This window comes from Schistocerca serialis, chromosome 11 (genome assembly GCF_023864345.2).
Source record: "Schistocerca serialis cubense isolate TAMUIC-IGC-003099 chromosome 11, iqSchSeri2.2, whole genome shotgun sequence".
Lineage (NCBI taxonomy): Eukaryota > Metazoa > Arthropoda > Insecta > Orthoptera > Acrididae > Schistocerca > Schistocerca serialis.
In genome coordinates this window covers 39,152,457-39,175,298 of record NC_064648.1, presented here as the reverse complement: position 1 = coordinate 39,175,298, position 22,842 = coordinate 39,152,457, and the positions used below count along the sequence as shown (strand labels likewise).

The 22,842-nt window shown below is 37.7% G+C and overlaps 1 protein-coding gene across 2 annotated transcripts in view; it reads right to left on the bottom strand.

Moving 5' to 3' along the window:
- Positions 1-22,842, bottom strand: part of LOC126427372 (histone-lysine N-methyltransferase eggless-like) — a 377,652-nt gene that overhangs the window by 38,659 nt on the left and 316,151 nt on the right. For both annotated transcript variants that reach the window (XM_050089720.1, XM_050089721.1), the window contains exon 20: positions 15,022-15,164. In XM_050089720.1, coding sequence (XP_049945677.1) covers positions 15,022-15,164 — 143 coding nt within the window. The remainder of the gene's footprint in view (positions 1-15,021; positions 15,165-22,842) is intronic.

Sequence of the window (22,842 nt, the reverse complement as noted above, 5' to 3'; positions counted from 1 at the left end):
CTGTATCACAATTTAGTAGAGGTAAAATTAGAGGAAACAGAAACATTAAATCATGAATAGGAGAAAGATTTGTGGGAATTCCAGTGGCAATATTATGATGCTTTTGGTGAGAAACCTGGGTGAATAAAAAATTATGTATGCAGACGAAAATTAAAAAGTCGCAAGCCATTTCTTATCAAGCCTTATGGTGTATTAATTTAAAAGAAAGAAGCTGTAGAAAAAGAATTACAAAAAGCGGAAAGTTGGCATTTTATTGAGAGGAGCTGTAGTGATTATAATATTTTACTTATTGTTGTTTCTAAGAAAGATGAGCAAGCAAGAGAAATACTTGATTCTAGTCATTTAAACAAATGTCTGGAAAGGGAGATTAACAATCCTGAAAATATTGGGGGATTACTGTACAAATGTGAACATATTACATTCATGAGCTCTCTTTGTAACTTGAATATGAGTCTAGAAAAATACACTGAAATCCTGAATGGAGGTAGGTGTTATCAAAATTCTTTTGTACCTTTCAGTCTTCATGTTTTGCCTGCTGATTTTATATGTGCACTAGATTTTGTTTTGGGAAAAGCATTGCTAGCTAAATTAACCATTTATGCTGATGTACAACTGCTAGTAGAAGTTGGGAAGAGTGTTTGACATTCTTATGGGTAGTGGGTGATAAATTAATGGACTGTGGGGGTATTAAAATTGGAGAAATGTAAATTTGCAGTGAGACAACTGAAATTCCTTGTCCAGAGAATTATCAAAAAGGGAATTTTGTCTGATAACAACAAAATCTTAGCCATTGTAAAATAACCAGCACATCAAAAATTAAAATACTTCTATGGTCTATTTGCTTTTTATTGAAAATATCTGGAGACAGGCATTAAATGCTCCTTGTTTAGACAACCTTTTGAAAAAGAATTACATTTGGGCATGGGATTATGCCCGTCAGGAATCTTTCAGTGATAGTTTTGTAGTAGCAAAATTCTGGATTGAGGAGATTTAATATTGTAATTTTGTCTCATGACTGAAAATAGTGATACATGGGTGGCAGCATATCTAGTTCAGAGAAAACTAGAAACGAGAAAGTGAACCACAAATTAACAGCTTTTGCTAGCCGCACATTATGAGAAAGAACAGGAAAAGAACTTTTGGATGTCTGCTGAGCGTTTAATAAATTTAAAAATTACATATTGGGTAGTAAAACTATTTTCCATAATGATCCTAATGGCCTGAACCATTTCCAGCAACAAAAAGGTGTATCACAGCCGAATAACTAGACTTTTTACAATAATTATATAAAGAGGACAGAAAATCTTATTGCAGAAACACTGTCTAGGCTACCAGTGGGGAATGAATTTCAGAACGGTAGTGGATAATTGACAGGGTTTCAGAATTACATATTTGAAGGAAACTAAAGATGAAAAGGAGATAATAAATATTGTTGTGTTGTTGTTGTGGTCTTCAGTCCTGAGACTGGTTTGATGCAGCTCTCCATGCTACTCTATCCTGTGCAAGCTTTTTCATCTCCCAGTACCTACTGCAACCTACATCCTTCTGAATCTGCTTAGTGTATTCATCTCTTGGTCTCCCCCTACGAGTTTTACCCTCCACGCTGCCCTCCAATACTAAATTGGTGATCCCTTGATGCCTCAGAACATGTCCTACCAACCGATCCCTTCTTCTGGTCAAGTTGTGCCACAAACTTCTCTTCTCCCCAATCCTATTCAATACTTCCTCATTAGTTATGTGATCTACCCATCTAATCTTCAGCATTCTTCTGTAGCACCACATTTCGAAAGCTTCTATTCTCTTCTTGTCCAAACTATTTATCGTCCATGTTTCACTTCCATACATGGCTACACTCCATACGAATACTTTCAGAAATGACTTCCTGACACTTAAATCAATACTGGATGTTAACAAATTTCTCTTCTTCAGAAATGCTTTCCTTGCCATTGCCAGCCTACATTTTATATCCTCTCTACTTCTACCATCATCAGTTATTTTGCTCCCCAAATAGCAAAACTCCTTTACTACTTTAAGTGCCTCATTTCCTAATCTAATTCCCTCAGCATCACCCGACTTAATTAGACAACATTCCATTATCCTTGTTTTGCTTTTGTTGATGTTCATCTTATATCCTCCTTTCAAGACACTGTCCATTCCATTCAACTGCTCTTCCAAGTCCTTTGCTGTCTGTGACAGAATTACAATGTCATCGGCGAACCTCAAAGTTTTTATTTCTTCTCCATGAATTTTAATACCTAATCCGAATTTTTCTTTTGTTTCCTTTACTGCTTGCTCAATATACAGATTGAACAACATCGGGGACAGGCTACAACCCTGTCTTACTCCCTTCCCAACCACTGCTTCCCTTTCATGTCCCTCGACTCTTATAACTGCCATCTGGTTTCTGTACAAATTGTAAATAGCCTTTCGCTCCCTGTATTTTACCCCTGCCACCTTTAGAATTTGAAAGAGAGTATTCCAGTCAACATTGTCAAAAGCTTTCTCTAAGTCTACAAATGCTAGAAACGTAGGTTTGCCTTTCCTTAATCTTTCTTCTAAGATAAGTCGTAAGGTCAGTATTGCCTCACGTGTTCCAGTGTTTCTACGGAATCCAAACTGATCTTCCCCGAGGTTGGCTTCTACTAGTTTTTCCATTCGTCTGTAAAGAATTCGTGTTAGTATTTTGCAGCTGTGACTTATTAAGCTGATAGTTCGGTAATTTTCACATCTGTCAACACCTGCTTTCTTTGGGACTGGAATTATTATATTCTTCTTGAAGTCTGAGGGTATTTCGCCTGTTTCATACATCTTGCTCACCAGATGGTAGAGTTTTGTCAGGACTGGCTCTCCCACGGCCGTCAGTAGTTCCAATGGAATATTGTCTACTCCGGGGGCCTTGTTTCGACTCAGGTCTTTCAGTGCTCTGTCAAACTCTTCACGCAGTATCGTATCTCCCATTTCATCTTCATCTACATCCTCCTCCATTTCCATAATATTGTCCTCAAGTACATCGCCCTTGTATAGACCCTCTATATACTCCTTCCACCTTTCTGCTTTCCCTTCTTTGCTTAGAACTGGGTTTCCATCTGAGCTCTTGATATTCATACAAGTCGTTCTCTTATCTCCAAAGGTCTCTTTAATTTTCCTGTAGGCGGTATCTATCTTACCCCTAGTGAGATAGGCCTCTACATCCTTACATTTGTCCTCTAGCCATCCCCGCTTAGCCGTTTTGCACTTCCTGTCGATCTCATTTTTGAGACGTTTGTATTCCTTTTTGCCTGCTTCACTTACTGCATTTTTATATTTTCTCCTTTCATCAATTAAATTCAATATTTCTTCTGTTACCCAAGGATTTCTACTAGCCCTCGTCTTTTTACCTACTTGATCCTCTGCTGCCTTCACTACTTCATCCCTCAAAGCTACCCATTCTTCTTCTACTGTATTTATTTCCCCCATTCCTGTCAATTGCTCCCTTATGCTCTCCCTGAATCTCTGTACAACCTCTGGTTCTTTTAGTTTATCCACGTCCCATCTCCTTAAATTTCCACCTTTTTGCAGTTTCTTCAGTTTTAATCTACAGGTCATAACCAATAGATTGTGGTCAGAGTCCACATCTGCCCCTGGAAATGTCTTACAATTTAAAACCTGGTTCCTAAATCTCTGTCTGACCATTATATAATCTATCTGATACCTTTTAGTATCTCCAGGGTTCTTCCATGTATACAATCTTCTTTCATGATTCTTAAACCAAGTGTTAGTTATGATTATGTTGTGCTCTGTGCAAAATTCTATCAGTCGGCTTCCTCTTTCATTTCTGTCCCCCAATCCATATTCACCTACTATGTTTCCTTCTCTCCCTTTCCCTACACTCGAATTCCAGTCACCCATGACTATTAAATTTTCGTCTCCCTTCACAATCTGAATAATTTCTTTTATTTCATCATACATTTCTTCAATTTCTTCGTCATCTGCAGAGCTAGTTGGCATATAAACTTGAACTACTGTAGTAGGTGTGGGCTTCGTATCTATCTTGGCCACAATAATGCGTTCACTATGCTGTTTGTAGTAGCTTACCCGCATTCCTATTTTCCTATTCATTATTAAACCTACTCCTGCATTACCCCTATTTGATTTTGTGTTTATAACCCTGTAGTCACCTGACCAGAAGTCTTGTTCCTCCTGCCACCGAACTTCACTAATTCCCACTATATCTAACTTCAACCTATCCATTTCCCTTTTTAAATTTTCTAACCTACCTGCCCGATTAAGGGATCTGACATTCCACGCTCCGATCCGTAGAACGCCAGTTTTCTTTCTCCTGATAACGACATCCTCTTGAGTAGTCCCCGCCCGGAGATCCGAATGGGGGACTATTTTGCCTCCGGAATATTTTACCCAAGAGGACGCCATCATCATGTAATCATACAGTAAAGCTGCATGCCCTCGGGAAAAATTACGGCTGTAGTTTCCCCTTGCTTTCAGCCGTTCGCAGTACCAGCACAGCAAGGCCGTTTTGGTTATTGTTACAAGGCCAGATCAGTCAATCATCCAGACTGTTGCCCTTGCAACTACTGAAAAGGCTGCTGCCCCTCTTCAGGAACCACACGTTTGTCTGGCCTCTCAACAGATACCCCTCCGTTGTGGTTGCACCTATGGTACGGCTATCTGTATCGCTGAGGCACGCAAGCCTCCCCACCAACGGCAAGGTCCATGGTTCATGGGGGGGTTTAGTTTATCCATATTAAGAAATCAAAATCATGAGCAGAACTAAAGGCTTGTAAAAAGTTATTTAAGGAAAAAGGGGGAAGAAAAGGTTGAGCACTATTATAAAGTTTATAAGAGGATATTACTTAATGAGAAACAGTCCAGGTACTGACAGCTGGAAGTTATGCTGACCAGAGCAAGTCACTGGTGTACTAATAAAATATGTACATGCAAATTTTGGGCATCTTGGAATTCAACAGTGCATTTAGAAAATTCTGGAGAGCATGTACTTTTAAAGCCTTGCCAGAATAGTTCGAAAGAAATTCCCAACTTGTGACAGATATCGACACGTGAAAATCAGTAACCAAGCATGTACAGGATATATGCAGAATATGATTTTTTTCTTTCTTTATCCTTTTTAAGATATATTTGGTTGCTGTTGACCTTTAGGGTCTTTTAACTTAACAAAAAAAAGGCTGTAGTGCTATCTCTTTGTTACGGTTGATTTATTCTCAAAATCTGTAAAATTGGGTCCTCCTATGCAAGCATCTAGTAAATGATTTCAAAAATCCTGTAAGGCTATCTTCAAAACATGGGTATTTCAAAAACAGTCATTTCCGACAATGAGGCTCAGTTTGCATAGTTCACTGGCAGTGTTCAAAAATTTATGCTTTGTTATGTGCATTCCAGAATCAATTTTTATTGTGTAACATTCACTATTAGATAAATTTCTGAGCAGAAAATCTCATCTTTCTGACTTTCTAAAATCATTGTTGTAATGGTGTCATTCTTTTTATCAGTAGCACAGGGGGAGTACTGTACTGTTTATTATTGTTTTAACTTCTGAAATGCACATGAAAAGGATAGGTAAATGTATTTGATAGTTCTGTTTATTTTTGTCATGATAATATGTTATTGCAGGCAATGATTTTGGTGTTCTTTTTTCTATTCTGCATTGAAGCTGGTTTCTTGAGGATCTATAAAAAATATCTGAAAATGCACCAGGTGTGCCTCACAACAGGAAAATAGCAGGTATATGTAACATTTCTCTGTACTACAGATATTAACATTTGCATGTCAGTATAAACTAATAAGTTTATTTTTGATATGAGGCTTTCCCAGCATATATGCTGCTTCCATCATTAGGTGATGCTGATGGAATGAAGTGTCTGCTGCCAATCATCAGTTCAGGCTTCACTGGCTCCATGCCACGCTCGGTGGTGAGGGTGTGTAATGCTGGAATGGTGGTGCTGAGAGTCTCAGTTGCTTTCCACCTCCCGTTCCTGCCACATCCCACAGCTGGCTGTCATGTATTGCTTCGATGGAACTTTGTACTGGCTCCTACACCTTGCTCTGTTGGAAGCAGTGTCCATCTTCATTACATTATGAGTCACATGAATTTCAACTGCGTGTTTGGAACTGCAGTCCAAAAATTTATTGGTATACTCAAGACTTTTGTTTGCTGGTAATTAATTTTATGTCGTTTTCAATTCAGTGTTCTGTTACTACAGACTTTTAGGCCACACTAAGTAGATGTGGCACATATAGACACTGATCATCAACTGTGTCAATTGTTTGTTCAATATAAGTTTTTCAACATTCATATGGAACTTAGTATATCCCCACTTTTTTTGAGAGCTAGGTTGTCATTCAGTCACCATTAAAACTTGTATTTTGGCTGACAGGTGGAAAACTGGCATTATGTAGTGTTTTCACAATTGATTATTTTTGTGATACACTGCCAGCAAACAGTATGAAAGTGGTCTTCTTACCTTCTCCTTCTGGGTTTTCATCTTCCATGTCATTCTTTGGCTTGTGTGTTTCAAATCTATCTGGATCTGCCAGATGCTGTATCCATTCACGTGGAGGACACATTCCAGGTGGCACAAATCTGTGGTAAACTTTGTTCATCTGTTATGGAGTATGTCCTGTGTACTAGCGTGCTGAAGACATTCTTTATCTGCAAGGGATGGTGGCAGTTGGAGGCATGGAGGTATAAATCTGTATTCATTGGTTTACAGTATACACTGTGTGCAAACAAACTGTAGGGCCTACACTGAATTAGAGTTGAGAAAACGATACTTGTCGTCCTTTTCTGTTTCCATGGTAAACTATATACTTTCATCAATGGAAATCTGATGTTCTATGAAATTCTGTAGCTTGTCAGGTTCATGTGGCGAAATGACAAAAGTGTCATCATACCTAAGTATTTCTTTCAGATATGTTTTTCAGATTGTACCAATTGTTCCAGGACTTCTCTTATTTCTAATTTATGTAAATGACTTCAACATTGCAATCAATGGTACTCTTATAATCATGTCCATTGGTGATGAAAATGTTACTGTAACTGATACAAATCAAGAATTGCCAATATCTGCAACTAGAGTTTTCGAATGTTTACAACATTGGTTTTAAAGGAACAAGCTGATCTTAAATATTTCAAAAAATAATTATATCCACTACAGAAAAACAAAGTCACAAAATGACCTGGACCTCAGAATAGAAAATAAAGAAGTTACGGGAGTAGCTGTCAGAAAATTTATAGGTGTCCATAGAGATTAAAATTTAAGTTAAAACCCCACATCCACTACCTCACTAATAAGTTAAGTTCTGCTTGTTTTGCACTATGTGTACTTAGTAATGTGACTAGTAAACAATGTAACAGAATTGTCCACTTTGCTTACATTCACACTGCTATTATCTATGGCCTCAATTTCCACGGTCATAATAAAACAAATATAAAAACCATCTTTACACCACAAACATGAGCTATTAGAATAATTACTGACAGTTTAAGGATAACATCATCCAAGCAATTACTAAAACCAGCTAAATATTCTACCTTTACTATTCCTCTACATACAAAAATGTAGTTAATATGAAAAGGTACGCTGAAAATTTTGAAAACAACTCAGATCTGCAGTCACATAATACAAGAATGTGCAATGACATCCACGTAAAATGAGTAAATGGGGCTGTAGTGTAGGTGGAAAAAACCACATTCATGGTACTAAATTGTACTATGAACTTCCAACACAGATAAAATAAGAAACTTCCTGGCAGATTAAAACTGTGTGCGCCGACCGAGACTCGAACTCGGGACCTTTGCCTTTCGTGGGCAAGTGCTCTACCATCTGAGCTACCGAAGCATGACTCACGCCCGGCCCTCACAGCTTACTTCTGCCAGTATCTCGTCTCCTACCTTCCAAACTTTACAGAAGCTCTCCTGCAAACCTTGCAGAACTAGCACTCCTGAAAGAAAGGATACTGCGGAGACATGGCTTAGCCACAGTCTGGGGGATGTTTCCAGAATGAGATTTTCACTCTGCAGCGGAGTGTGCGCTGATATGAAACTTCCTGGCAGATTAAAACTGTGTGCGCCAACCGAGACTCGAACTCGGGACTTTTGCCTTTCGCGAGCAAGTGTTCTACCATCTGAGCTACCGAATCATGACTCACAGGAGAGCTTCTGTAAAGTTTGGAAGGTAGGAGACGAGATACTGGCAGAAGTAAAGCTGTGAGGGCTGGGCGTGAGTTGTGCTTCGGTAGCTCAGATGGTAGAGCACTTGCCCGCAAAAGGCAAAGGTCCCGAGTTCGAGTCTCGGTCGGCGCACACAGTTTTAATCTGCCAGGAAGTTTCATATCAGCGCACACTCCGCTGCAGAGTGAAAATCTCATTCTGGAAACAGATAAAATAAATTACAAATTTTCTACATTTTTAAGGAATCAATATTCAAATTTCTAATGACATACTGCTATTATAGTGGACGTACTATATGCCACGTCAATGTCAACAGCATTTTCAGTCAAATGTTTCCTATGATCCAAATTAGAATTTTGAACAGAAGTGTTACAACTATTATGCATTTTTATGTAAATCTAAACTAAGTATTCTGTGTGAAATATCTTTTCAATTCATTTATGTAATTAATCAAAGTTGTATGTGCAATTTTGAATGTGAGTTAGTGTATAGTTTGATGCATCCTTGTATTTGTAGGATCCTGCACATTCTTAAACATACATACGTACGTACGTACATGTGTGTGTGTGTGTGTGTGTGTGTGTGTGTGTGTGTGTGTTGTTTGGGGGAAGAGATCAAACAGCAAGGTCATCGGTCTAGTTAGATTAAGGAAGGATGGGCCAGGAAGTCAGCTGTGCCCTTTCAAAGGAACCATCCCGGAATTTGCCTGCAGTGATTTAGGGAAACCACTGCTAACCACTGTGCTACCTCGCGCAGTCCTGTGGGTGTGTGTGGGTGTATTTATTTTTGTATACTATGTTTTTTCTGATGAAATTCATGCAACGTAAATTGTCTTTGGATGAATAAGCTGCTGCTGCTGCTGCTGCTGCTGCTGCTGCTACTACTACTACTACTACTACTAATGTACTGAAAGAAACAAATTGGTGATGGTTGAGCAGTTCCCAGTGCTTTGTCCTCTAAATATTCCACGGCCAGATTTGTTGCAGCTGGTGAGAGAGGGCTACTCATGGCTATGACACCAGTTACTGGGCCCTCATGTTGTCAAGTGTACATGTCACATACAAAACTTGGGTGACTTCATCTGTCAGCTGACAGAGTTAAAATGGCAGAAGTCTAAAATTATGGTCAGCTTCAATGTTGTCTTGCTTTTCAGTCATGTTCCTTTGAAAGGCTCCATAAAACTAATCAGTCGGAACTTCACTCTGAGTTGAAACCTTCTAGATATGTTCTGACATTGACTTATTTTGTTTCCAATGGACTGATGGTGTAGCCATGGGCATGCCTCTCTTGCCAGTTTTAGAAATTTTGTTCGTGAAATTCTTTGAGGACATAGCACCAAAACCTGCTGAGCTAAAACCTCTTTTTCTTTTCTTTTTTTTTAGTATGTTGACAACAATTGTCATTTAGCAATATGGATCCAAACAATACAAAATTTCTTAGAATATCTGAATTCCAGCCATGAAAACATCCAGTTTACAATGGACGTAGAAAGAGATGACAAACTTCCTTTTCTCAATGTTCTAGTTGAGCATAGGCCCAAAAGCTCATTTTCCCACAGTGTACATCATAAGCCGATGCATACACATGCGTATCTCCATGCTTCCAGCTGCCACCATCCCTTGCAGAAGGACAGCATGCTCAACACACTAATATACAAGGCATGTTCCATCTCAAATGAACAAAGTTTGACGGTTGAGCTGTGGTACTTAGAATTCCTCTTCCACTAGAATGGGTGCAATAACCAACAGATTCAGATAGATCTGCAATGAAAAGTTCCATGAATGGCATGGAAGATGGAAACACTGCTTTCGGATTGTTTGCTGGCTACGTGTCATCAAAAATTAGTAGACTACTGTGAAAACACTGCATTGACCAAGTTCTATAGGAATGCAAAAAAAATTATATAGGACAAACAATCCACACAACTGAAGATCAATATGTAAAAATTGAGTGCCCACCTGCTTACTGCAGCCCTACAAGTCTGCAATAGCATTTAAAATGGACATAAAATAAATGATCAGCAAATGAAAGTCCTGGCTACCAGCAATAAATTTTAGGACTACATTGTCAAAAAGGCAATTGAAATTCATATGTCATATATTTAAACCACAATGACAATGGCTTCCAACTGAGTAAGGCATTGAAGCCAATAGTAAGCTCTGTAGAAGCAAAACAAGACATCCAGATGTAAGCTGTTACAGAGAAAGCAGGTGAAAGGCAACTGAGACTCTTCCCCCTACCATCACAGCCTCACACACCCCACCACTAAGCATGCTGCAGGGCCCGTGAGGTTTTAACTCTGGAAGGGCAGGCGTAAATACTGCAAGCCCACAGCAAACACTTCATACCATCAGCACCACCTAATGATGGCTGAATGGTTGTCCACAAACTTTTGATGACTGGATCTGGGAGTACAGTTGGGAATGATGGAAGCAAGTTTATTTTTACTTATCCTATTGTAACAAAGTGCACATGGCACACAAACTTAATTACAGTTATTTAAAACATAAATTCTCTGGTTGCACAGGTCCTCTTTTGCTTCATTTTGATTCACATTACAACATATTACACATCTAAAATCATGCTTAGTAATAAAAATATAAAAAATCATTCCACAGTACAGAAAACCAATGTTAGATCAACTCATTTATTTCATTTTACATGGATAATCTGATAGCTTTCTTTCAGGATGAGGTCCACATGAGCATAATTAATCTGCGATAGTGTGGTGCCCAAGGTTTGCTTATGTGACTTGAAAAAAGGTTTAGGGCTACTTGCACAGACAGGAAAGAAGACACCCATAAGTGAGATGCCCAGTCAATAAATTCTTGGAAAACAAAATATGGAAACAAAAAGTAATAAATAATAAACTGTTGACATAACTCCACCAAAGCCAGTCCCAAGCCCGGTTGAGAAAGGATGAGGGGGGAGGAGTAACATCTCGTTAAAAAACCTTGGTTCATGTGGCCCGGGTGATAGTACGTCATGAGGGCGCCTTGCCAGGGATATGGTGAAGACCTCAACAGCAGCAAAGGCGGAGAAGATGGACTTTTATACAGTAGAAGTGGCGGAAGAGGCAGCCTCCTGTCCGAGGCCAAAATGGACAGAGGGCACAACGATTCCACATGTTAGTGGCAGCACCCCGACAGCGTCTGTTCCACATGTTAGTGGCAGCTGAATAAGTAATATTCCAGGCTAACAACATAGTCTTACTTTGGGAATTCAGGGATGACTTTGGATTCCCTACTCTTTACAATTTACAGCTTCAAGTCCCAAAATTGAAAGTTCGCACAATGGATGCTCTACCCCAGGTGGTAACTCTGATGAGGAATCCACCATTACATCATGTAATGCAATGGGACCTAGGATTCTGGGGAGTCCCAACATTTGTGGTGAAGAAGAGATGGACTATGCTGAAAAGCCTTCCAAGTTCCAGTTCAAGAAGAAGTACTACTTTGGAACATTAAATGTAAATTCTCTTCTGAATATTTGGGAAACAAAAGGAATTAGTATTATTTCTGCAGAAGAACAATATACAAGTTATAGCAGTCCAGGAAACACGATTCTTAGATGAGAATGTAGTTGATACACAACATTATAGAACATATAAAGGGAAACCAGCAATGAGAATAATGGAAAACATGCTCATGTTTGGAACAGCATTTTATGTAAAAAAATCATAGACAGTTTAACAGAATTTAGATCGATTTCAGAAATAATATCCATGTTAACAATAAAGTGCAAGAATAAAAGTTAAACCCTCATAAACTGCCATGCATCTATAAATGCTGACAACAGCAGAAGTCTGGTGAAAGTAAATCAATTCTGGGATCTTTTAGAATCTGAAATTTCTATCATACCTAAAAAGAATGTTAAAACACTTCTTGGTGACTTCAATGCACAAACTGGGAGGGAAAAGAAATTTAGGACTATTGTAGGTGAATATCCAGCACACTCAAGAACAAACAGAAATGGTGAAAGATTGATTAATATGTGTAAAATGTTCCAGTTAAAACTCATGTCCACACATTACTGCAAACTACCAAGAAAAGCCAAAAATTGGAGACATCCAAATCCAAACCTATCAGAAATTTCAAATGGATCACGTAGCTATATCGAAAAGTTATATCACGGAAATTATGAATGTTAAAATAGTCAGAAATGGGGAATTCAATTCATAGCATTATCTCTCTGAGATTAAAATAAAATTTCTCCCATCTAAAACAAAAAAAGGTGACCAAGAAAGTGATGAGATACAACACCATTAGAGCTAATATTACAAAATAAAATACAGAAAAATTTAGAGAAGAAATTGAGACAAGTAAAGAAGGTGATTGGCATGAACTCCAGATGCAAATAACTGAAGTAGAAGAGAAAACTTTAGGATTGGCCAAGAATAAACAGAAGACATGGTGGAATGAGGAGTGTGAAGAAGCACTAACACAAAGAGCTCAAAAATTGAGAAAATGGAGATGTTCGAAAAAAGAGGAAGACCTCAAACAATTCAGACAAAAAAGAAAAGAAACATCAAAAATAAACTGAAAAATCAAAAGAAACTTTGAGAATTCTCAGCTTATTGTAATAGAAGAAAATTTCACCAAACATAATACTAGAAATTTTTACCAAACTTTTAAACACATACTTGAAGGATATCAGGCACCAAGCATCAGTTTCAAAGATGAAAATGGGATGAAAAAACAAAAAAATGATGAAATTTTAGTAGAAATGTTTTGAAAAGCTGTTAAACTGTGCAGTTCCAACAGATAAATTAGAATTTCCAGTGACACCTCAAAATCTAGAGGAAGATTTCCCACCTAGAGAGTTAGAAATACATGAAGCCATAAAAAATAAAAAAAAATAAAAATAAAAAAGGCAGTGAAGACTACATTACAGCAGAATTATTGAAGTGGTCACAACCAAAAATCATAATGGATCTACAGCTGCTTTTTGAGAACATTATGAAAAATAAAAAGATTCCAGTTGAATGGAAAACAGAGTTATTCCACTCGCTACATATAAAGGGAGACAAGCAAAATGTCAGTAATTACATAGGTGTGTCACTTCTGCCAGTGGCATACAAAATATTATCAAAAATTCTCCAGAACAGAGTGGTAGATACTTTAGACAAACAACTGGGAGAATATCAGGGTTGTTTTCGAAAGGGAAGATCCTGTAGCAAAATTTTTTAACTTAAAGTCAACAATTCGCCATAGAATGTTAACCAGCAACCAAATAATGGTGTCATTTATTGATTTCAAGAAAGCATTTGATTGTATAGACAGAGAGAAAATAGATAAGGTCATTAGAGAATTTGGTCTTAAATCAAAATTAGCAAATATAATTTGTGAAACACTAACAGGGTCAATATCTAAAGTCAAATTTATGAGAGAAGTATCTCAGCTATTTGAAATAATTGTAAGGATCAGGAATTCACAGCTAAAAAATCACAACACTGAATCAATAACTTTGGAAGGAAAACAAATGGAATTAAGGTAAACTGCTTGGCTTTTGCAGATGATTTTGCTATACTTTCAGAAAACCTGACAGAAGCAGTTATTCAAATAAACCTTCTGGAAAAAATAGCAAACACAACTGGTCTCAGCTGAAAAAACAAAATTCATGACAAATATAATGTGACAAAATTCATAGAAACACAAATAGGTAAAATAGAGCAAGTAAATACATTTAAATATCTTGGAGAAACTATTCAACGGACTGGGCTAGAAAAATCTGCAATAGATTTAAGAATTAACAAAATGGAAAGAGCATATGGTCTGACCAAAAATATTTACAACAAGAAATGTATATCTAGAAAAACAAAACTAAAACACTACACCACAGTGGTGTGACCAGAATGTTTATATGGATCTGAATGCCTAACAATGATCTATAAGATGGACAAACTAGAGGTATTGGAAAGAAGGATTATTAGAAAAATAATGGGTGCAATAAAAACTGCAGATGGTTGGAAAATAAGAAGCAATGAGAAGATCTACAAAAATATAGAGAAAATATCTGAACTAATGGCCAAACGAAGATTAAGCTTTTTCGGACATTTCTACCAAATGAATGGAAACAGACTAACAAAACAAATACTCCTATATTTCTGGAAGAAGAAATCGACAATAGAATGGATTACAGAAGTGAAGAACTAACTAGAAAGAAACAACATCAAAGAATCAGAAATAGCAGAAAGAAACCATTTTAAAAATAAAATACTAAATTTGGAAGGCTTTCAAAGCAGAAGAAATAAAAAATCAGGAACAGCGTGTACAGAAGAAAGGAAGAGACTTCATGTAGAGAAAATGAGGGAATACTGGAAAAATAGGAAACACCATCAAAGGAAGAAGAGGAACTGAAGTTGTCAACGTGATCCTAGTTGGTCAATATGACTGTAAAAAAAAATATTTTTGACAAGTTGCAACATATGATAATCCCAAGAACACAAGAATATCTTCAGTTTTATTGGTAAATTGGATCAAAATTTACCATTACTCACTATGACCACAGCTTTCAGCACATAACTGAATAGATTTCTAGAATGCGTAACCTTGCGAACATTATAGAAAAATTACACCATTTTCATATATACACCATAAAACGAAACAAGCCCTTGCATCACTACACTAGATGAAGTATACATTTACTGATTAATTTCTTATGAAGTATAAGTTCAGTTCATTAATACATGTTCCAACTAAATTACTGGTGCATATGTTTCTACAGTGCCCATTTTATTTATTTGAAGAATCTTCACAATAACACAGTACACCACATAGACTGATTACTGGGTAGTTATAGGAGATACTGCTAAGTACAGAAGCTAATATTCTTACCGTGAATTACATTCATAGATGCCTGTTATGAGTGGCTCATACAGACGTTTGTAGTTGTAACCCTCTTGGCTGAACAGCATATTTTCTGGGCTATATTTAGCTCCTTCCATTGTACGCTGCCAGCAAGTACATTTTTCCTTGTCCTACAAAACAAAAGAGTTGTGAAACAATAATTATTAATGTGCAGGAATGAATTTATTTACTAAAGAACAATATTTCAACAATTTATGAAATGGCAGTGTTATCACATAACAGTGTTGCACACTCCCTCACACACAGGTGGTGTAGACGTAACAGTCCAGAGCGCAACAATATATGACAGAAAGTTTAAGGCTGTTGAGAATAATAACTCATAACAAACTGATCTTGTTATATTTAATTTAAATGTTTTTGTGAAATGTAAGATTACAAGGGGACAGAATGGCTACCCAGTACTTATCTCAGATGATGAATTTTTGAGTGCTGCCAATTATTCCACTTTTGGAATTGTTAATTTCTTCCTCATTGTGAAAAGATGGACACATTGAGAAGATTCTGAGGGAGGGCCACATCATTAGGACCCTAAGTTGAGATGGTTTCACCTGTTGTGTGAACAATGAGAGAGCAAGATGAATGGGGAGATGTCAGAGAATGGTGGAGGTCAAAGAAAGCACTATGCCAGCTTCAGTCTGGAGATGACAGGGTATGACATAAAGATGGATTAAAAGAGAGGAAATGCATAGAATGAAGAACCAGGATGCTAAAGTAAAAGTATACAGGAAAAACTAGGGGGGGGGGGGGGCGGGTTAATTATGAAGGTGAAGCAGCAATATACTAAATAATGAAATTAACCAATTGGAAAGAAAGCATAGGGGTTAGTGTTAATGGGGGTTGAGTCAACACAGACAAGGCAGATAATATTCCTTTTGATTTTCTAAAATCTCTGTGGGAAATTGCATCCGGATGACTGAAGTTAGTGTGCATGATCTGTCACACAGGACACACACCACTGGACTTTAGGAAGAGCATCATTCATACAATCCTGAAGATATCAACAAATGGTTAACACAAGAGCTATTGCAGTGTCAGCTTGACAGCTCACCTATCCAACTTGCCAGTGAGATATACGGAAGAAGGGAAAGGAAAATTGAGCATCTGCTAGATGAAAATCAGTTTGGCTTTATGAAAGATGAAAACACCAGAGAAGTATTTCTGTCATAAAGCTCCAATATGGAAGCAACTGCTGGAAAAATTGAGACACTTTCACAGGATTTGTTAACCAAACAAACCATTTGATACAGTAAGGGAATGAAGTAAAGACAAGTGTTCAGATCAAAATGGGTGTAATGTAGGGATGCAGTCTGTCTTCTCTGTTCAATCTGTGTACTGGGGCAGCAATGAAGGAAAATAAAGGAAGGTTTAGAAGTGGAATTAAGTCAACTCTTATTACTCTTACTATGGCAATTTTTCCCCTTCTCAAGGGACACCACCTTAGCATAGCACTGTCCATGCAGGCAAGGAGGTTTGTGTGCTCTTAATCCGGAGAGCTATGCCAGCGGTATCGGCAGAGTCACCCGTGCCAGACGGGCCAAAGGGGAGGAGCCAGATGAAGTGTGTCCCACAATGACCACCACACCTGTTGCCTGTCCTATCCTACCCTAAGCCTATCCTTTTTCCTTGTCATTTTCAATTTGCTACAACACAGTGCAGGTTATGTCAATTGAAGCTGAAGCTAAATTCTCCAACTTGTCACTGATTAGTGTGCACGCGCCAATGGAAGATGCAGCGGAAGAAGAGAAAGAAGAATTTTCTGAGAAATTGGAGCAACTATATGATAACCTGCCAAAGCGTGACGTCAAAATTATACTGGGGGACTGTAATGCTAAAGTAGGTAAAGGAATCAAATAACAATGGTTGGAAACTGATTGAATTTGCTTTTAGCAAAGGACTAGTGATTAAAAGCATGTTTCCACACAAAGACATTCATAAGGAGACCTGGATATCACCAGATGGGTTGATGAGAAATCAAATAGATCATGTACTGATAAATGGACAGCATGCATCTATTTTACATGTGATTAGCCGCCGAGGAGCGGATATTGACTCAGACCATATTTTGGTACAAATTAAAATCTTAGAAAGCATTGCAGTTAAAGCCAGAAGGGCTGGGTTGGAGAAAAGTAAGTTCTACCATGTGGATATGCTCAAAGATCAGAAGAAGAAGGAAGAGTATAGGAACAAAATGCAAGAGAAGTTGCAAAAGATCAGCAGGAAGGGGGGAAAGGATATCAGCATACTATGGGAGGAAACAAAGATAGCTTTAAATACAACAGCTCAAGAGGTACTTGGAGAAAGAGGAAAACAGAATAGAAACACACAGTTTGATGAGGATATGTCAAAGGTGCTAGATGATAGAAATCAAGCTCAACAAAAAATTTTACAGAGACCTACACGAAATGTTATGGCTATGTTTAAAGAGAAGAGAAGGGTACCTAACAATTTAGCGCAGATTAAAAAGAGACTAGAGGAAAGACAACAGATGGATGAAATACAGAAGAACTTTGAAAATAAGCAGGGGAGGAAATTCTTTTATGGGGTGGAACAAATAAAGAGAGGATATCAACCAAGGGTGGACATGCTGAAAGATGAGACAGGCAGTTTGATAGTTGGAAAGGGAAAAATAATAGAAACATGGGCACAACATTTTGAAGTGTTACTGTCAAACACACACATCATAAATGAAGAAAGAAATGGAGGGGCTAGAGAAGAAACTGAAGAAGAACAAGAGGTGGATGGAGGAGATGATGCAGTGGACACAGAACCTACATCGATAGAAGAGCTAAGAGTAATTATAAAGCAACTTGGGAATAATAAAGCTCCTGGACATGACCTGGTAACGGCAGAAATGATAAAACACGGAGGTGAAATATCAGTATGGAGGATACCTAAAATAATTGCAATGGCCTGGGAAACAGAGAAAATGCCAGAGGACTGGACATTAGCAACCATCTGCCCTAGACATAAGAAAGGATCACGCATGCAGTGTAAGAACTATCGGGAATATCTCTGCTTAGTATCGTCTATAAAATCCTTTCTACGGCTAGAACAAAGAGAGTAAGTAGAAGAGCAGGAAAGATTCTAGGCGAGTACCAGGTAGGTTTTAGAGCCAGGAGGTCTACGACAGACCATATCTTTACAATACATGTGATGCTGGAGAAGACTTACGAATATAATGTAAGATTAGAACATCTCTTTATAGACTTTAAACAGGCCTATGACAGAGTTAAAAGATCAGCACTGTGGGAAACAATGAAGACATTCAAATTTCCTAAGAAGCTAATAAAATTAACTAAGATGTCCCTGGAAAACAGCAAAAGCCAGGTTAAAGTTCAGGTATGTCTGTCAAAATCGTTCCCAACAGAAGAAGGACTAAGACAGGGAGACCCACTATCACCAGTACTATTCAACCTGGTATTAGAGAATGCAGTAAGATCAATAACCACAAATGCAGTAGGCAATATTTACAATAGACTTCTGTAAATCTTAGCCTATGCAGATGATGTAGTAATAAGTGTGAGAAGTACGGAGGCCTCACGTCAGCCGTCAAAGAGTTTGAAGCGACTGCCAAGAACCTTGGTTTAGAAATTAGTGAGACTAAATCTAAGTACAAGGTAACTGAGAGAGATAGAAGAAACACAAATGATCTACAGTTAGGAGGGTACAACTTTGAAAGGGTAGACAGCTTTATTTATCTTGGCTCAGTAATAACATCAGTAAACAAAGTGGAGGCAGATACAACAATTCGAATTAAGGCTGCCGACAGATCACATAGAGCACTATATACCATGCTCAAAAGTAAGAACCTAAGTAGGAAACTACAGTGGACACTGTAAAAAACAGTGATCAAACCAGTTTTTATGTATGGTAGCGAGGCATGGGTACTGACGGAGGCTTTAGAGAAGAAAGTAAATATATGGGGGAGGAAGGTGATGAGAAAGATTTTTGGTCCTGTAAAAGAAGGTGAGATATGGAGAATTAGGACTAATGAAGAAATAAGGTCTCTGTACAAAGAACCTGATCTGGTAACCTCAGTCAAAATGTGAAGGCTAAGATGGTTAGGACGTGTCCAGCGTATGACAAAAGAAAGGCTCCCGAAGAAGATGATGATGATGATGGGACATCCTGGCACTAGAAGGAGGAGAGGACTGCTGCATGTGGGATGTTTGGAACACGTGGAAGCCGACCTGAGAGCAGTGCGAGTGAGGAGGTGGCACAGACGGGCTGAAGACCGAGACGATTGGAAATCTGTGACTGAGGAGGCCAAGGTCGTCAGAGGACCATAGTGTCATGGAGTCAGTCAGTCAGTCAGTCAATCATGGCAATATTGCCTCCCTCTCCATTTTTGTTTCTTCCTTGTCTTTTTTCTGCTCTCCTAGCTTCTAATTGCACTATTCATTTAACTTCTCATTTCTCTTCTTCTTAAACCATTTTTACTTCTCATTCTGTTCTTCTCTCCTGTCAGGTATGAAGTCGGCACAGTGCTTACAACATGCTACCTTTGCCTTCATACACTCTCTTCCCCACTTGTCCTCACAATGAGTGGCTCTCTCTATCTGGTATCCTGTGTGTGGGTGAACCATCCACCTTCCAAACCTTGCGAAACTTCCCCCCTTTGTTACATGAGATAGGAACTAACAGTTCTGAAAGGTAGGTATTACTTCTACTGTTAGATGTGACTACTGGCACTACACTGACTTCCACTTGCACTATTCAATCATTATTTTACTTTGCAGTTTTCTCAACTGAATTTTTCATTTGATAATATTTCATGTGTTACCCATGAAAAAGATACAGTTTTTCAGTATCACATTGGGGTGCCATGTCTGTGGATGCCACCTCTCAGATATTATTGCAAAGACTTCTACAAGTCTCAATTTGTGTTGTGGTGTAATCTGTCCGGCAGCAGTTCAGTGATTATCTGACCTCCTTCAAAAATTTCTTTATGGGACTGACACTTCTACATTGATGTGTATGTGACCACTCTACAACTCACACTCAATCATTTGGCAGAGAGAGTATACAGAACCACTTTCAGACTTTCTGGAGGGGAGATTTGTGGATTAAAATTACATGAATAGATCTTACTGCAATGAAAAATGCCCTTCTTTTCATAAGTGCCTTATATCTGTGATCCTCTCTCCTTTATTTTGCGATAATAGAAAATAAAATGCCATTCCTTGAACTCTTTTGATGTCTTTCATCAATCCCATTAGGTAGCGGTCGCATACTGTGCAGCAATACTCCAGAAGAGGATTGGCAACGATAGCATAGGTAGTCCTCTAACTAGATTTGTTGCACCTTCTAAGAGTTTTTCTTTCCCCACAACATTTTCTATATGATAGTACTAATTTAAGTTTTTGTAATTGTAATTCCTATGTTTTTAGTTGAATTGATAACAATAGTTGGGTTGGGTTGTTTCAGGGAGAAGACCAGACAGCAACGTCATCAGTCTCATCAGATTAGGGAAGGACGGGGAAGGAATTCGGCTGTGACCTTTCAAAGGAATCATCCTGGCATTTGCCTAGAACGATTTAGGGAAATTATGGAAAACCTAAATCAGGATGGCTGAACACGGGATTGAACCATCGTCCTACCGAATGTGAGTCCAGTGTGCTAGCCACTGCAATAACAATAGTAATTATAGTTTTTGTAACTGGAATCCATATATATTTAGTTAAGTCAATAACAATACTAATTTAAGTTAGTGTAATTGTAATCCCTAAATATTTAGTTACATTGATAACAATTTAAGTCATGTGATTTATTTTGCAACTACTTTTAATTTTTTTAATACTCAAGTGGAGTGCGTACGAGTTTTTACTGCTTAGAGTCAATTGGTACTTTCTCCATCATGCAGATATCTTGCCTAAATCAGTTTGCAATTCATGACAATAACGGAATTTTTTGGATGGAGCAAAAGGTAAAATAAGGAAAAGGCAACTGCTCACCTATAGTGCAGTGATGCGTGAAGCACAGATATATATAACACTTGAATTAGCTTTTGAGCTCTTAGTCTTTTTCTAACAAAATTACACAACCACCCACACACAAAAATGTGCACTCCTGTGGTAATGGTGAGTTTTTGATGTTATGACAAATTTATTAGACAATAAACAGCATAGTCTGCAAACAGTCAACAGGTGCTCAGATTGTCTGCAAATTGTGTAAGAACAGCAGACTGCCTATATTGCTACCCTGGGAAACCACAGATATAAATTTGGGTTCATGATATGACTTCTTGTTAACTGCTAGAGTTAATGACATATAATGACTACATTCATTCAATATGGCAAAGTTTAGTTCTATATGTACCCATTTCATCATCCACTTATGTTCTAAAACTTGCATCATGAGAGAAAACTCTTAGTAACAGTTATGTTTGCATAATATTTATTGTTCACAACATTAGTTACTGTTCTGCATGAACACATACTTATTTACAACACATCAATGTTTCTCAGGGCTCCATTTTAGGGCCAGTCCTATTCATATGCTATGTAAATGATTTCCCAAGTTCTCTTGACAATAAGCAATTGATCACTATGTATGCAGACAATACATCTCGGGTCTGCTATGCAGGCAATGAGCCTGGCCTAGTTGAAAAGATAAATAACTTCATTGAAAAGGCAAGAGCTCACTTTAAAAGAGAGAACTTAAGAGTAAACATAGAAAAAACTAATATTATTCATTTTAAACCAAGTGGTCCAAACAGAAAAAATATTGTGATCAATGAAATTCTACCAAAAACCTGTACAGATTGTAAATTCTTGGGTTTATGCATAGATGATAGGCTTTCATGGAAGCAGCAAGCTGATTATGTCTGTAAAAAGATAACACCCAGTCTACTTGTATTAGGAAAGTTATCACCATATCTTAATTCTGAACCCCTACGGACTGTGTATTATGGATTAGTGTATCCTTTCTTGTGTTATGGAATAGTATTGTGGGGTGGGACATGCCAACCTAAATATGAAAAGAGTTTCCATACTGCAGAAGTGAGCCTTGAGGATCATAGCAAAAGTAAAACCAGCGGCTTCTTGCAAACCCCTATTCATTACACACAATATTGTCACAATTTATGCCATGTATATACCAGAAACTATAATTCCAGTGAAAGAAAACTATGAAACAAGGCAGAGAAAAGATTTTCATATGGTTAACAGAAGATTAACTTCAACAGTGAAAAGCCCCTCAGTCAAAGGAGCTGTTTTTAATACTTTGTTCCCAAATGAAGTTAAGATATGGGCAGGGGATACTTTTAAAAAGCGAGTTAAGCAGTGGCTTACCCAAAAATGCCCTTATAACTTGAATTTATCATGAATTACAATGTAATAAGAAATAATGTAAACCAAAAAAAGTAATTGTAAAAACTTTATACTTAGTTGAATATGCACATCCATATAAAATAATGTGTTATGAGCAATAAATTGAATTGAAATTGAATAAGTTTTGTCCTACAGAACTAGTCAGGTTTTGTGAACTTAAAATCCTAAAATTGAAATATAGTGTACAGGAAGTTGCAAATATGAGACTTGTTTTAGCTTTTGAAAAAAGAATTCTGGTTAGAATCCTGGCTGTGAGATCAAGGTGCTATATGACACTGGAAGATCAGGGATCAGAAATAATTGTCAATTTCAAGATGGCGACATGTGTAGTGATGCATAGTGAACAAGTGAATAAAAGTTATTGTTCTGTTGTAAAAAAGGAATCCTGTGAAAACTGTTAAGTTGAAATCGAAAAACAAAATGAATGCATTTCAAGTTTACAAAAAATTGTAGATGT